This window comes from Panthera tigris, chromosome F3, assembly GCF_018350195.1.
Source record: "Panthera tigris isolate Pti1 chromosome F3, P.tigris_Pti1_mat1.1, whole genome shotgun sequence".
NCBI classification, from domain to species: domain Eukaryota; kingdom Metazoa; phylum Chordata; class Mammalia; order Carnivora; family Felidae; genus Panthera; species Panthera tigris.
The window spans coordinates 41,106,264-41,122,879 of record NC_056678.1 but is presented as its reverse complement, the minus strand read 5'-3'; the positions used below and the strand labels follow the sequence as shown (position 1 = coordinate 41,122,879).

General features: G+C 56.5%; 1 protein-coding gene across 1 annotated transcript; it reads left to right on the top strand.

Moving 5' to 3' along the window:
* Positions 1–2,899: 2,899 nt before the first annotated feature.
* Positions 2,900–15,350, top strand: PTPN7 (protein tyrosine phosphatase non-receptor type 7). The gene is given in 12 exon segments (XM_042976271.1): positions 2,900–2,962; positions 2,964–3,096; positions 4,915–4,994; positions 4,996–5,105; positions 5,630–5,813; positions 6,113–6,197; positions 7,932–8,008; positions 9,223–9,360; positions 9,740–9,850; positions 10,560–10,717; positions 12,575–12,688; positions 13,594–15,350. Coding segments are annotated over 12 exon segments (1,347 nt in total). The 3' UTR covers positions 13,688–15,350.
* Positions 15,351–16,616: the final 1,266 nt, after the last annotated feature.

The following is a 16,616-nucleotide window of genomic DNA, read 5'->3' as shown; positions in this document are numbered from 1 at the left end:
TTCCGGCCCTCCCCCTCCTCTCCCGGGGCCTGAAGCCAGGCCTTGGGCACCCCCCACACCCGGGGGAAGATAATCACCAGGCAGGAGAGGGGCAGGGTGGATCCGGACAGCCAAGTCTCCCACTCTTCCTCCCACACCTCGGGGAAGGTCACCAGGGAGAGGGTAGGCCTAGATCCCTCTGGCCAGGCTGTGGGAAGGCAGCAAAGGGCTGGAGGCAGCAGACTGGTGAGATGTGTGTGTGTATGTGTGTGTGTGTGTGTGTCGGCAGCCTGGGCACATGTGTGGATGGACACACTGCGTGCGCACACACGTGCATGAGCCGCGAGGGTGTACATATTTATCTGGATGGATGTGTACATGGGGGCATCCAGGGACATCATAGAGGGGGAGGGGGAGGGGGAGGGGAGGGCCCCAGGAAGAAAGGCCCATGTTGTAAAATAGATGTCCATTTCACCAGCTCCAGGCTTGGGAGAAAGGGAGAGACTCTCTTCTGTCCTAAAGTCAGGGACCCGACTTCCAGCAACCTGGAAAAGAATGGGGCTCTTTCCTGGATCTCCAGGCAGGCTGGCCCTGGCTCCCCAGATGCTGAGGTGGTCCTTCAGCACCGGGGGCAGGGGGTATGGGAAAGTCCCTTTCACCGGCAGGTACCCAAAAGGTGTCAGGGAAACTGGGTCGGGCGGGGGATGGGCTTCCGGGATGGCCAGGACAGAGGCAGGGCCCCAGGGCATGCCCGATGAGTCTCCTTCTTTCTTCAGATTTCACACCAGCTGGCCCAGACACGGCCACTCTTCCTAACGGCAATTCTCTGTCCCACCCACCAAGGGTCTCCTCCAGTGTCTCCCTGGCTTCTCCTGGATAAGGCCTCCCAGTTCCCAGCCTCTCTGCCTCCCCCACTCAGCCAGAGGCAAGCAGGCACCTGTAACACTGTGGTAGAAGCGGGCCTAAGCTGACCCAGGATTTGGGGGTGGGGGTGGTGGAGGACATATGATCCCAGGGCTTCTCCAGAGAAGAATGAAGAGGTCTAGGGAGGGGAGCAAGACCTGTGGAGAGTGCAGGACCCAGGAGTCCTGGCCCCCAGCAGCAGACCCCATACCCAAGAGCCTCCCTTCTGGAATTTGGAATTTTACAGGGCGGCAGCCTTTGCCTCTGGGGCTGGCAGCGGCCTGGCCTGCTCCCTAGGTGCCTCCAAGAAACCAGAACTTCTGAGAATTCCAGATACGGCTGCCCCTGCAAGGGGCTTCTGACCCCGAAAGCAGCGAGTTGTGGCTGGCAGCGCTGGGACTGGGGGATGGCAAGGAGGAGGGCAGTGTGCCCAGGAAGCTCTGTCCCTGCAGGCTAGCTGGACAAAGCGGGGGTCTGTGGGAGAGGAAACACAGACCCTCCCACCGGACACCACTCCCCTGGCCCCCTGCCCTGGCCAGCTTCTCCAGCTCACAGCCCGGCACCACTGGACAGACCAGAGAGGTGTTAGGCACATCCCCCTGGGCAGGGAGGACCCTCATGTGGAGACTGAGCCTCAGGGAGGTTCAGTAACGCACCCAAGGTCACACAGCTAATGGGCCACAATTAAGATTGCACACGGGTCTTTCTGGTTTTCAACTATTGCTATACTTTTTTTTTTGGAGTCAAGGGTGGCTGGAAGCTAAATCCCAACTCTGGAAGGCAAAGCAGTGGCTGGAGTGATGAAGGTTTCAGAGCTGTCTGGGGTCACTCCACCCCGGGGACGGGGAAGGTTCTGGAGGTAGAGTCACTCCCAGAGAACTCCAGGCCTTTCCCCATTCCAGGAGCCTGGCCAGTCTGGGGAGGAGGCGCTGTAGGGTATCTGGGACCTTCTGAGGCTTATGGGTGGTGCCCTCACCCTTCCTGGGCTCTAGCCCCACACCTCCATGCGTATCCAGGCATTTCTAAGCAGAGGGCGAGAGGGGTGAGGCAGGAGGCAAAGAGTGACTATTCCCTCACCTCCAAACACACCCAAAGGGAACTGAGAGATCCTCAGGGTCTTGCCTAATGCCGTTACCCCCACCCCCACCACCAACCACCCCTCCCATCTCCTGGCCCCCAACCTCCTTGCTCTTCACCCAAGAGCTCAGCTTCCAGCTCCTCAAACTGCTGCCGGGTGAGCCTTGGGAGGGTAGGGGGTGTGCCCGAGGCCAATGGGGCTCAGACCCCGGAGACCTGGTGGGAACCTGGAGGCACTGGCGGACCAGTGGGGGGAAGGCTCTGCCTGCTTCCTCCTCCCCACCCCTGTGGTATCCTAGCTTCCTGTTCCTGATAACAATCGACAGCTTGGCCCAGTGGGGGTGGCCCTCTTTCTAATCCCCTCCTGCCCCCTTCTTTGATCCCCAGGGCCCCACTGCCCATTAGTGGAGATCCCAGTGGGCTTAGGGGAACAGCTGGAGCAGAGGCCAGCCTCGGGTCGCTTTCCACAGGTTGACCAGGGATTGCCAGGCTCTCCTGCGCTCCCCCCCCCCGACACACCACACCCTGTTCTGGGTACCACAGCCAACTACTACTCCAGCTCTGATCAGCCTCCTTTCGGGGAAACCACTCCCCAGAGTAAAGAAGGGTCCAGGACCAGCTGGCCCTGGAGGGTCTCCGAAGAGAGCCGGTTCCTGGTCCCCACTTCCAGGAGAAAAGACAGGCGCTGGGAAGCCTCCAGAGCTCCAGAGGGTTATCCCAACCCTCCTCCCCCTTAGGCCAGCAGCAGGCCAGCACCCTCCCCACCGCCCCTCCAGTGTGCCCACCCCCTGTGTCTATTGTAAATCATTCCTTTTCTGCTGTCACCGTTTGACAGCTGAATCAGTAGTGGGAGGAAGAGAGAGGACGAGGATTGCGCGTGTTGGGGCTGGGAAAGGAAGGGTGTTTGGAATGTTACAAGGGAGAAGAAGCCGCAGCGAGCATGAACCAGCTGGGCTGCTGGCCAGAAAGGGGCCTGCCGAGGCAAGGCGGGGGGTGGGGGGTGGGGGATGGGGGGTGGGCAGTGGAATCTTGGACGTGGGGGCCACTTCCTAGGCCCCAGGCATCCAGATGCCCCAGAGGCGAAGAAGACGTGGGAGTCCCCCCGTGTGAGGGCCAGAGACTGTCCACTATCTGTAAGTCTTCTCAATAGATGTTAGGATTTGGGGACGAGGCCTGGAGGGCTTGCGCGCAGGGGGAAAGCCCCCCAGACTCTTCTACAAGCAGCCTCTGCCATCTACTTCCGGGCTGGCTGGTCCATCTCAAACCGGAGGCAGCTGAGAGCTGGGGTGTGGCTCAGGTCCTGAAGCCGACCCTTCTAGTCTGGCCTGGGTCTTTGTGGAGCAAAGATTCCTGCTTCCTTTCTCCCCCACCCCACTCCAAGTCCACACCCACCTCTGCTCTGAGAAGGCGTAACCTGTGCCTGACCGTCAACTCCCAAGGCTTGAGAGGGCAAGGGCTTCCAGGACTAGGGCTTTGAGGCCAAAGCAGAGGAGTAGAAATCACTGTGTGGACAGGGCCAGCTTGAACAGGAACAATGAGGCGTTCCATGTGGGACAGCTGAGCTCTGCCCAGTAAGCAGGCAGAGGCTGAATGTGACAAAGACCCACAGGACCTGGTCTATCCCCAGGGAGCAGGGCCTTAGACCCATGGCAAAAGTGCTGGCACACAGCCAGCCCACACCCAAAGGGGCACAGGCAAGAGCCACCCGACCCCTGGCGGTGGCTGCAGGCGCGGGAGGGCAGCGTGCAGCTGGGGTGTGCGTGGGTGGCAACAAGGAGGGGCAGAGGGAGGAAGCTGGCTTCCTGAAGCCTCCTCAGCCCTCAAAGACCAACCAACAGACAGACAGACAGCTGGCAAGAGGCAGCCTGGGGGACGCAGCTACTTCAGTAAGTACCTGAAAGGGGGGAGGAGGGGTCCCTGTGGTCCTGGGGTGGTGTGAACCCTGGGGAGACGGGAGGGCATCTCCACGGAGGGTGTGAGTAACGTCGCATTGGGTGCTAGAGTGCCTGGCTGTCGAATGGGTGCTGACCCAGCTGATAGCCCCGAGGTGGGGGGGGGGGCGCAGGGGAGCCGCAGGGGGCTGCAAGGAGAGCAGAGGCCGATGAACCCCTTTCTGCTTCGGGACAGCCTCTATCATCCACATCTGCACGGGGCCCACTCTGTCCCCTCACCTCTGTCCCTGCGGGCTTAGCAACTCTAACACCGCCCCCGCTCCTCAGAAGCGTGACCTGGCTCTGGAAGATAGGGACTGTCCCCCAAGAGGAGATGGCCCCACCACCTCCATGCCCCTTCTTGTACCCCCAGCTGTCGCCTCACCATGCTCAAGGGCTTGGTGAGGCCATTTCCTGTGACAGTTACAGAGGCGGGAGATGGGGGGATGGGCAGAGGAGGAAGGAAACACACCCCCACCACCACCCCCAGCCTACCTCCCTGGACAGAGACCCCAGAAGCCAGAATGAACTCGGAAGCTGCCAGCGGTTAGGACAGGGTCTACAAGGGTCCCCAACTGGCTCCAACGCTTCGAGAAGCCTTAAACCTTTCATTTCAGAGAAGGCCTGGACTAGAGGTGGTTTCTGTGAGCCTTCTCTCTCCCTTCTACACAGAACAAAATTGTTTGTGTTTCCTCCCTTGCCTTCTTTCACTTGGGTCCCAGCTTAGAGCCCCTTGTACTCTTGCTTTGAGCCGCCTCTCTTCCCCTCTCTCCTTCCTTCTGGAGGCTTTCCTGCCCTCCCCCACAGTCTCTACCCCTTGTTGGGCCCCTACTCCAATCTCAGACTCCCCACCACCCTGGGTCCCCCTCATAGAGATCCTGGCCTTCCCGCAGTGAAAATGACATTGCTGCTCGGAGAACAGAAGACACCTCAGTAAAAACAGAGGTACCAGAAAACAGGCAGCTGGCCAGGACTTGGGAGCCTTCTCCTGGCCAGTCAGACAGGCCAGAGGGCAACAGCTGAGGGCTCCTGTCTTTCAGGTGAACCTCATGGCTGAGTAAGCCTCCCCTGGGCCCAGCACCCCACCCAGCATGGTCCAGGACCGTGGGGGGGGTGCTCCAGAGCACGGCTGCCGACCTGGTCTTTGGGGGCAGCCATGACCCAGCCTCCACCCACCAAAGCACCAGCCAAGAAGCATGTGCGACTGCAGGAGAGGTGAGATCTTTCCTGGGAGTGGGGGGGGGGGGCCTTCCCAGCTCTGAGACTGTGTCCCATTCCTTCCATCTGCCTCTCCAGCTCTGACAGCTGAGTCCAGAGGGCCCTCAGCTGTTGACTCCAATCTGGAAAAGGAAACCACATGTGTTCATTTGCATGTCCTTTGCATGTCCTTTACATGTCTGGGGCATAAAGTGTCACGGCAACCTCGTGCCTGTTTCCCAAACGCCAAGATGGGCTGAGCAGCCAGCCCCTGGAGCAGGGCTGTCTTGGGTCTGGATGTAGGTCTGACCTTTGGAGGCCAGGGAGGAATGGGCAGGGGTGGGCAGGTGGAGAGAACAGTTGGGTTCAAGGCTACCCCGATCTGACGCATGTAGCAGGGTCCTGAACCTGGAGCCCACCGGGCCTGTGGGTCAAGGGGGAAACAAGGAGCAGCCTCCTCAGGCGTGTCCTATAACAATAATAATGGTCAGAGCAGCGATGTTCTTGGGCACTCACTAGGCATTGGTTGTCCGTGCCTGCAGGCGAGGCTCCAATGTGGCTTTGATGCTGGATGTGCGGTCCCTGGGAGCTGTAGAGCCCATTTGCTCAGTGAACACACCCCGGGAGGTCACCCTACACTTTCTGCGCACAGCTGGACACCCCCTCACCCGCTGGGCCCTGCAGCACCAGCCACCCAGCCCCAAGCAGCTGGAAGAGGAATTCCTGGTAAGAACTTGGGGTCTCCTCGGAGTCCATCCGCCCTTCTGAATCAGAGACAGCCAGCTGGCACCGTACTATCTTGGGTACTGCAGGATGCCTCCTCTTTGGGACCTCAGGAAAGAGAACCCTCGGATCAGGGGAGAAAACTGCCCCATGCTCCCTCTTCTGCCCTCCACCCCATCCAGACCTACTGAAGCCGGGAGAGAAGAGCAAGGGCCCAGCTCTACTAGATAAAGCGGGGGAAGGGGGCAAAGGAGGCTGGGAAGATATATCGGCTATATTCACTCATTTCCTCCCTCTGCCAGAAGATCCCCTCAAACTTTGTCAGCTCTGAAGACCTGGATATTCCTGGCCACGCCTCCAAGGACCGATATAAGACCATCTTGCCAAGTAAGAAGTGCGGCGGGCTTCAAGGGAGGTGATGCTGTCCCTGGGGCTGGACAGGTTCAGGAGTCGACACACAGCCTCAGCCAGGCAAGAGCTCCCTCACATAGAGCATTTTCTTTCAGCAGAGAAACACCAATACCATCCCCGGGCTGGGCAGGGATCATAACCACAGTGCAAATACAGCAACTCATATTTGCAGATGCTTACCGTGGGCCAGGCGGTGCTGGGAGATGCTGATGTTAACTCATTTCTCAAAACGACCCCAGGGAGTAGATTTGGAATCACAGAAAAGTTGCCTCGGGCATAACTTGCCCGAGGTCACAGCTTCTTTCTCCTCTTCCTCCACTGTGGGAAATGCCCAGCAGAGGTCTGCAGTGGCAAAGGCACCATCAGGATGACTCCCAGAGAGAGGGCTTCTAGCAAGTCAAATGCAGGGACTCTGCAAGAGAGCAGTGAGAGTGAGAGAGTTTGGAGATGGGAGTCCTGGGGCTGTAAGGGGTTGACCCTGCAAGCTCAAAGGGCCCAGGGATCAGCACCTCCTGCTTTGCAGAGGCAAGCAGGAGACCCTCAGAGACTCTCCCCCTCCCCCCACTCAGAGAAGCCTTGTTTGGCCCATCCACCTCCAGCAACTCCTTGTCTGGAGGCCTTAGCTCACCACTCCCGGCTCCTGCGGTGACAGCCATTTGCCCGCAGGGGTGGGTCAGCACTCATCGAATGGGGCGGGGGGGGGGGGGGGGGGGGGGGGGGGGGGGGGGGGGGGGGGGGGGGGAGGAGGGAGCGGCCCTTGTTCTTGATCTAAGTCTAACCAGCCTCCCCCACCGCCCATCCCCCCCCTCACCCTCCTCACTCCCCAACACCCCCCCCCGCCCCCCCACTCCCGGCCAGGAGGGAAGTCTCCCTGCAATTCTCCTCCGTCCAGAACCAAGCCAGCACTGGCAGAGCTCGTCTCCTTTCCTTACAAGCTAACTTCTTCATTCCAGCTTGGATTGGATCTCCCCACTTCGAGGGAGAGGCTGGCACGCCCAGTGGCAGGATGAAACCCGACTTTTGGTCCCACGTCACCACTGTGGGATTTGGGGCTAGTCGCTCATCCAAATCTCATATTCACCATCAGAAAGAAACTCTTCCTGGGGCACCTGGGTGGCTTAGTCCGTTGAGCGTCTGACTCTTGATTTCAGCTCAGGTCATGATCCCAGGGTCGTGGGATGGAGCCTAGTGTTGGGCTCAGCACTGAGCGTGGAACCTGCTTAAGGTTCTCTCTCTCTCTCTCTCTCTCTCTCTCTCTCTCTCCCTCTGCCCCTCTCCCTGCCTCATGCTTTCTCTCTCTCTAAAATAAATTTAGAAAGGAAAAAAACTCTTCCTCCATGACCCCTCTTTTTCCTCCCTTGCCTTATTGGTACAATTGTGCTCTATCCTCTTCCTGACTTCAAGGCTAGAATATTTCAGTAACTGCCCATTAGGGTCTCTGCGGCCCCATTCCCTTTCCTCATTCGTCCTGCACAGCACCACGCAGTAAGCCTTCCCCAGTTATTCCTTTGAACATGTCACTCTACTGCTCAGAAACATTCTGTGGCTCCTTAATGTCTGCATATAAAGTAATTTAGGGGGTCTCTGACCACCTGCGATACATGGGGTACTGTGATAAGCACAGGAACTCACCTCTTCCTGACCCTGTTGGGAGTGCGCCTTAGTTGGTCCCCTTTTGACCTCTGACCTCTGCTGATTTTAACTTCCTAGATCCCCAGAGCCGTGTCTGTCTAGGCCGGGCACAGAGCCAAGAAGACGGAGACTACATCAACGCCAACTACATCCGTGTGAGTGGCCTAGCTGGGGCTGCCGTGCAGGGAATGGGGGTGGGGTCGGGGGGTGCGCTGTGTTTGAGGACATCCCCAGAGAATATCGTCCAGCTGTGGGTTCCTGCTCCAAATCACTACTGCCATGCCCCTCCTCCCCCCCCCCCTAGATGGGACAGACACCGAAGAGGCCCCAAGACACCAGCTGAGAAAACAGAGCAGATGTTAGGCTGAAAAGAAGAAACCACCCAGTCTCCTTAACGCACGTTATCACATCATCCCTGCCAACCCTTTACACATGGAGGAAGTTGCCCTGTTGAACTCACTCCCTCGTAGCCCCAGGGCTCCTGGCTCTTAGGTCTGCATGGAAGGTGCTAACACAAATAGGAATGCTCCCCTGCCTCCCTTTTCTCTCTCTCTCTACCCTTAACTGCCTCCCAAAACAGCCCCTCCTTTGAGGAAATGGTTTAACATCAAACTATAGGAACCAGGGAGGCAAGGCGGCCTCTCTACCCCAGCTTCCCACCTCTACTAGCCCGAAGTAGATGTAAAAGTAGCGCCCTCTAGTGGCTCCAAGTGGCTAGGCCAGAGGTCAGAGGTGCCAAGAGGTTGAAAGCTGTTAGCCCGGGACTCTGCAAATCTCCTATTTGCTGGCAGAAATTTAGTGAACAGTGGTCTGTCTGGATTTCATCATCTTGAGGAGCTGAGATTCTGACCGGGAGAGAAAAGGGCTAGCAAGAATGTGCCACGTCTTGCTACTAAATATATGTAAAAGTAATAGTAAAAGTGAAACATTCACTCAACCAATGTTGAACACCGTTTTCTTATTTTGTGCTAGTAGAAAGCAATAGGGGAGGAAGGGAACAAACATTTCCAAAGGACCTGATAGCGCTAGACTCTCAATATGATTTGTTGAATGTGGTTTGTGCTACATTCTTGCAAGATAGCTATTGTGCCCAATTTACAGATGAGAAAGCTGAGGCTTAACGGAGGCTAGGTAACCTGCTTGTGGTGGCATAGCTAGTAAGCAGCAGAACAGAGATTTGAACCCACGTGTTCCTCCCTCCAGAGCCTGTGTCCTTTCCACCACGTGCCTTCCAGTGTGTGCACGGGTATGTCCGGGTGTGTATGTTCAGTGTCTTCAGCCTGACCCCAGGACCCCCAGAGTCCAGGATTTCCCTGGGGCTCTACTCTCACTGCTTCCCACCCTTCCTTTTATGCATCCATCTCCCCAGGGCTACGACGGGCAGGAGAAGGTCTACATTGCGACCCAGGGCCCCATGCCCAACACCGTATCAGACTTCTGGGAGATGGTGTGGCAGGAAGAAGTGTCACTCATTGTCATGCTCACTCAGCTCCGAGAAGGCAAGGAGGTAGGAGGTGGAGTCACAGTCCTTAGTGAACCCAGAAAAGGCTACTTCTTACCCCACAACACATGCCCCGACTCAGGGCAGCTTGGGACTAGGGCCTCTCCTGGAAGCTGACGATACCTATAGCCAGGCCCAGCCTGAACTTCCCAGAAAAGTTTCTGAGATATACACCATCGGGGCTCTCCACAGCCAGAATGGGGGGTGGGGTAAGCACTTCACCTGCAGGAGAGCCCAGCCCCTGGGTACTGACCCAGGCAGCGCGGAGCACCTCCGATGGGGGAGGGAAATGGGGAGGGGACCCCACTTCCTTCTCTGCTGTCCTGGCCCCCGCTCCAGCTGATAGACACTTCCCCCTTCTGACTCCCAGCTCCCTCCCTCCTAGAAATGTGTCCACTACTGGCCCACAGAAGAGGAAACCTATGGACCCTTCCGGATCCGCATCCAAGGCACAAAAGAATGTCCAGAATACACTGTGCGGCAGCTCACCATCCAGGTACAGGGAGGTCAGGCTGTCTCCAGCATCGCTGAAACTCAGGCCTGACCTTTACTGGGATCCAAGGGTTTATTCATCGAAACCTTCTTGAACGCACATCTAGAAGAATAGCTTGAGGCAAAAAGCAAGAGAACGTGGGTACTGCCCTAGTCTAACAGGGCAGAGCCAACTAGCCAAGCAGAAACCACCAGGAAGGCCCATCTGCCCATCCGTGCTGAATGGCCCAGGAGAGGAGAGGAGGGGTCCCAGAGTCATGCTGAAGGCACCACCGGAAGTCCAGGCAGATGTATAATGACACATGTGCTTTAAAATGCCTTCTATTATCATATAGCATTTTATACTTTTCAAAGCATTTCTTTCTCAACTCCTATCCTCCAAGCATCCTGAGAAGCAAACCAATAAGATATCACGGTCTCCTTCTTCTAAGTAAATGAGGTTAAGGGACTTGCCCAAAGTCATATGCTAGTTAGAAGCACAGCCAGGACTTGAACTTGGGTCTTCCCCCGCTCCCTGGACAGCATTCCCTCCAGCATTTCAGAGGAGGGAATGGTGGAGTATGATGAGCAGGAGAAGGGCTGACCTGGCCTGCTCAGGGTCCATGACTGACCCAGGGGGGGATTCTAGCCCTTGCCCTCCTCTGGTGCCAGAGAAGAAGGCTGCCAGTGCCCCCTACCCTGACCTTGGTTCTCATGCCTCGTTCCTATGCCAGCACCAGGAGGAGTGCCGGGTAGTGAAACATGTCCTCTTCTCTGCCTGGCCTGATCACCAGACCCCAGAATCGGCTGGGCCTCTGCTGCGCCTGGTGGCCGAGGTGGAGGAAAGCCCAGAGACAGCTGCCAACACTGGGCCCATCGTAGTCCACTGCAGGTATGTGGCCCCGCCCTCCCCAGCAGCCTATGAGCAGGTGCCCCTTTCCCTGCCATTGGGTCTCTTCTTGGAAGGGGTCTAAGGACAGCACCGGGCAGGCCCAAGTCTTACCTAGGATGGGAATCTCTAGGTCATTCAGCTCATTCTCTCCTTCATGCAGAACCTGGCCATCTGGGCTGGACATTCAGGTACAAGCCAGAGAGGGGACAGAACATCAGAAAGCTTCCCAGTCTTCTGGGGAGGGAAATAAACATGGTCCCCGGTGTTGAGAAATTCATTTATTTTTTAATTTTTTTTTTAATTTAATGTTTTACTTTTGAGAGAGAGGGACAGACAGTGTGAGCAGGGGAGGGGCAGAGAGAGGGAGACACAGAATCTGAAGCAGGCTCCAGGCTCTGAGCCGGCAGCACAGAGCCCGATGCGGGGCTAGAACTCACAAACCGTGAGATCATGGCCTGAGCTGAAGTCGGACGCTTAATCGACTGAGCCACGCGGGTGCTCCGAGAAACTCATGTATTCAACAACTATTGATTGAGAACGAGTTACTGTCAGGCACAGTGTTAGATGCTGAGGAGACAGCTCAGTTTCTGCCCTGCTGGGTTTATAGTCTGGTGGGAAAGACAGCAGATCAAATGATTAAGCACAGCACAGTGGGAGGTGTAGGGGAGCACAGAACCAAGTCGCCCATCCCAGACTGGCCAGAGAAGGTTTTCCACGAGAAAGGACATCAAACTAAGCTAAAATCTGAAAGGTGAATTCATCAAGTGAAGAGTGGAAAGAGGAAGCGTTCCAGGCAGATGGAACAGCATGTGCAAAGGCTCCGAGATGAATTTTTTTTTTTTAAGAGAGAGAGAGAGCACAAGCAAGGGAGAGGAGCAGAGGGAGAGGAGCTTCACACTCAGCAAGGGGCCCTACATGGGGCTCCATCCCATGCCCTTGGATCATGACCTGAGCTGAAATCAGGAGTCTGATGCTCAGCCGGCTAAGACACCCAGGCACCCCCTGAGATGAAATTTGTAAATGGACATTGCTGGGAGCAGAGTTAGAAGATGGGGCCTTGGAGGTCATGTGGGGGAAGGGAAGGAGAGTGATGAGAAAGCAGTCCGGAAGGCCAGATCACAAGGGGCCTCATAAGACTAGCTAAGTGCCATTTCAAAGGAATGCTTTGGCTACATACTAAGAATCTGATTGGGGTGGGGTGGAGTGGGGTGGGGGGGGTACCACGGGGGACAAGCTTACAATAAGGTAACCATTTGGGGGTACCTACCCTGAATAGAACATACTGGCACAAGTATAGACAGAGGGGGCCCATGAGCCTCTTCCCCACAGGGCGCACCTGGACATAAGTGTTGGGAGGTCGTGAGTGGCTTCTACCAGGGCTTCAGATAAGAAGCCTTCCCAAAGACGGGGAGTCCTTGAAAAGGTTTTGGAACAAAGGGCAAGACACAGCAGCGTGGAGGGGACAGCTGTGGGAGGGACCCGAGGTGGGAGAAGGGGGCTGAGTGTCAGCAGCTGTGGAGATGGTGTCCTGGTCAGACAAGCAGGGCTCAAGGGCTCAACAAGGTCAAAGGCAACGCGGACAGTTGGAAACCACTGCCTGCCGCTGAGCAGAAGAGAGCTCCTCGAAATGTACACGGGGGCTGGAGGGTGACCTGGGATAGGTTTATGGTGAGGCTAGACGAAATGGAAACTGCTCCAGTGCCAGCTCTAACCTGTCAAGGTGTTGCTACCTTCCTCCGCCCTCATGTCCCCACCCCCAAAATAGGGGGCCCTACGGCTTTCTCTGTAGTTTGAGGCCTGGCCCCCATGTTCTCTGGTCTCCTGTGACCTCCCTGTCCCCTCCCTGGCTGTATCCAGTGCAGGGATTGGCCGGACTGGCTGCTTCATCGCCACCCGAATTGGCTGTCAACAGCTGAAGGCCCGAGGGGAAGTGGACATTCTGGGTATCGTGTGCCAACTGCGGCTGGACAGGTGGGTCTATGAACGTAAATAGGACTAACGACGTGAAGGAGTGGCATCAGTGCTTCCTGGGCACCAGGGCACTTAGAGGCTCATCACCATCAAGCACTTCCTTCCAGAAAGGAAAGGGCCCATGGCTTAAAGAGCGGTTTCCTTGTGCAACTAACACCCAGGAAAGAATCTCTATCTAAAATTTTAGCTTGGCGGCCTAGAATTAAATATGCCACTCTGCGGATATCTGAGCCTTGTATCTTTTTTGGTTTTTGGTTGTGGTTTTCCAAATCCCCTGCTCAGGGAAAGGTGGAGGGATAGGGTGTGGTTGGTTCTAGACACCAGGCAAGCACAGATACTGCACAGAAGCCCTCTGCATCTGGAGACCGGGAACCGCGGTGCCGATTCTGAGTTGCATCTCACTGAGCCATCACTGTATTTCTCTGGGCCCCCGTTTCTTCATCTAGAGAGAAACGACGGCTCCTTCCCCAGGAGCCGCGTTAAGGAATGAGTTAATGCATAGGGAACATGTTTTTCAAAGATGAGAACCTACTGTACAAATACACAGAATTATTATTTTTACTTTTAAGACAGGGAGGAAGAAACCTTGAGGCTCAGGAATATTCCTGGCCTGGCCTGAGGAATCAGGGGCCTGGCGCTGCCCCAGGAGCCGATGGGTCAGAGAGGAAAAAGTTCTCCTCCTGGGCACAGCTAGCAATGGGGCCCAGCCCTGAGTAAGGGGCGGGGGAGAGGGGCGGGGCTTCGCTCGTGGGGAAGGTCTGAGGGGCAGAAAAAAGAGGAGAAAGCCCAAAGGATAAACATATGTGAAGGGGTCGACAGGTTCTTTGGGAGACTCTCCCTGCAGAACTATGGGATGCTTGACTCGCCCCTCCTGTGCTCATGGTCTCTGCATATTCTCCTTGCAGGGGCGGGATGATCCAGACCACAGAGCAATACCAGTTCCTGCACCACACCCTGGCCCTGTATGCAGCCCAGCTACCGGAGGAGCCCTGCCCCTGACCGCTGGTACCTCCACCAGCCCAGGTGCCAGATCCCCCCACGTCTGGGCAGGTGGTTCTGGGGAAAGTGGGCCTTGTGATCTGAGGGATCCCCTGGGCAGGCATGGGGAAGGGGTGCTTCCTCAGCGGGCACGTGCGGTCACAGGAAGTTGCATCGGCAAGAACTGGGACCAGACTCCAGGTCTTTACCACCGGCCACTCTTCTGCTTCCTCTAGTAGCCCCAAGTGGACACTTGGGGGAACCTCCCGTGTCTCTCTGAACTTCGAGCTAGGTACTGACATTTATGAGACAGCCGAGAAAGGACCAGTGTCCCAGTCTTGTCTAAAGTGTTCTGTGAGCTTCATCTCTCCGTCTACGACATGGGCATTAAGTGCTTTGCTGCCATAGGGAAAAGTAATCAGAGAAGCTCCCAGAAGCCGCTCCAGCTGTATCCCCTTCCTGGGCCTGGCAAGAGAGTGATCCCAAGATCATCTTCCACCTGGGCCCTGCCCAAGAACTGGCCAGATGCAGGAGCTGGGAAAAGTCTGGTCCTGACCGTGGCCAAGTTCTCAACATCCCGGCAGTGACTTTCCGCTTCCTCACCCCACATCTGTGAGGGCTGGATACCCCCCCAAAGAGAACAAGGACCCAGACTACCCCTGTGCCCACACCTGTGTCCTGGGATCAGGCTACAGAGGTGACCAGGCCAGGCATTTGAGACTTTTGGAAGAGGGAAAGTGTGGCAACCCCTCAGAGGCCCAGAGGGCTGCCCCTGCCTCCATAATTGCCAGCCACTCACCCCAGCTACTCCCGAGAGAGGCCCAGCATCTTCTGTCTTCCTTTCATGACCTCAGAAGGTACCCTGGGTACCAGGAGGTATAAAAGAACGAACGGTGAGGAAGAAACAAGGAGCAAGAAACAAGAAACTCCTGCTCCCTGCCCCCATCCACCCCTGCATTTGCAGAGTACAGCTGGAGAGCCTGGCTGTTTCCATGAACTATCTGGGTGAAGCACTGCACGCAGACCAGGGGCCTCAGCCTGGGACCGCAGAGTTGGGACCCTCATAGCCTCTCCCAGAAAACTAACTCCTTTCATCATCTCGGCACCAATACAATTTCCAGGGCACCCAAGATCTATCTCAGGGCTCACCTACACTCCCCAGGAAGGCATCCAGATCCTTCGTCCTTGAATCCAAAATGAGCTGCCTGTGGGGATGAAGAAAGGCACCATCTCTCCGGGCACTCAGCCCCTGGGGTCTGCCTTGACTGATGCCAGCTCTCTGTGGAACCCCCCAAGAAGCTGGATCCTGGCGAGCAGCTGGGCCTCCTTATTCATGACATCGCTTCTGAAGCACGTGCAACGTTGAAACTGAGGTTAATTTTCGTAACACCTCCGCTTGGTCTCACAATGGAATTCTTCCTTCCTTACAGCCCCAGGAATGGCTCACCTGCTCCTAACCCCTTTGGGAGGCACTCGCAGCCTGTGCCTGTGAAGGAGGGCACAGAGCTCTCAAGTGCCTGATCCTGCCCTGAGCTCAGACCCAACCGGGAGGGAAGCAGGCGCGTGGCCATAGACCCACAGGCTCCCCACCCTATAACTGTGGCCCCAACCCCATTCTAGAACTTAGAGAGTACAAGCTCTGGAAAAGGAACCAAGTGGGAGAATAAAAACCTTTTGGATGACTGATTCATTCCTTCTTTCCATCTTTTCTCAGGCCTCTTTATAGCAAGAGAGTAAGACCCCAGAGACCCAGGAATAGGCTGCCGATCCTTATCCCAGGATATGCACTTTTCTAGCAACTTCTTGAGACACATCAAACAAAGTGACACAGTAGTCGGTTTAAGAAATGGGGCAGAGGTGCACCTTCGGAGCTGGACGGGAACCTATAAAGGGCAGAAGCTAGAAAGATGATACTCTGTGATCCCTCTGCTTCAAGACCAATGATCAAATGATCATTTGGTCATCTTGGGTAGGTTTGACATATGGTTTGACAGTTTATGCACCTTTAGCCAGAACAAGAGACTACACCTGAGTGTGTTTGAAAACCTGATTCTAAAGAGCACTCCTCCTAGGTGGGAGGTTTGCCCTGATGCCTGGAACTACTGGGGAACAGCCAGCCCCTGGGTTCAGCAGCCCTGTGGCTAGGGAGGCATCTCTGCCTGCCTTACATCTCCCACCATCAGTTCTCCTCCTGAAGAAAACTTTGACTTTTACCAAAACAGGCCAACTTTTTCATCCGCTGCAGATCTCCCTCACTGGCACCCCCACCCCCCACCCCGGCAGGATTTTATCTACGAATTATGGTGATACTAGTGAAAATCAACCTCAGCCTCAAACAGCTGTTTCACTTTGGGCCAGAGGCTTCCTAAACACGCAGTCCAGGTAAACTGTGGTTAACAAAACAAGATGGAGTATTAAAACACCCAAAGACGGTTGTGACTCTCCGCCCGTTAGGTTTTGAGAGGATAAGACTCCGTCCCCAGAGATGTTCAGAGGCCAAGGATTCAGGCAACAAAAAGCCTCCATTTCTCTCCCTTTCATAGAGAGCTCATCTCCGCGTCCTGGAAAGTGGGTGAAGCATCCTTCTCCACCCTGCTTAACGGGGACCCCACGCACCTCGGGCCCACCGCCCTTTAAGAAGGAAAGGGGTGCCAGCCAGGGCGCCGCAGCCCGGGAAGGGGACCTCTCTCCCCAGTGTCCCCGGACGCCAGCAGGCGCAGGCCCTACCCCGGAGGCTCGCGGGCTCCCCGCGCACCCCACCCGCGGGCCCGGCGAGGGGCGAGGGAGGGGCGCGCGCTCGGGTGCGAGCCGGACACGGCCGGGCAGCGGCGGCGCGGGAGGGCGGCGGCGGCGGCGGCGGCAGCGGCGGCGGCGGAGGAGGAGGAGGAGGAGGAGGGGGAGGAGGGCGCCGAAGCCACACCCATCGGCGAGCGGATCCGGGGGCAGCGAG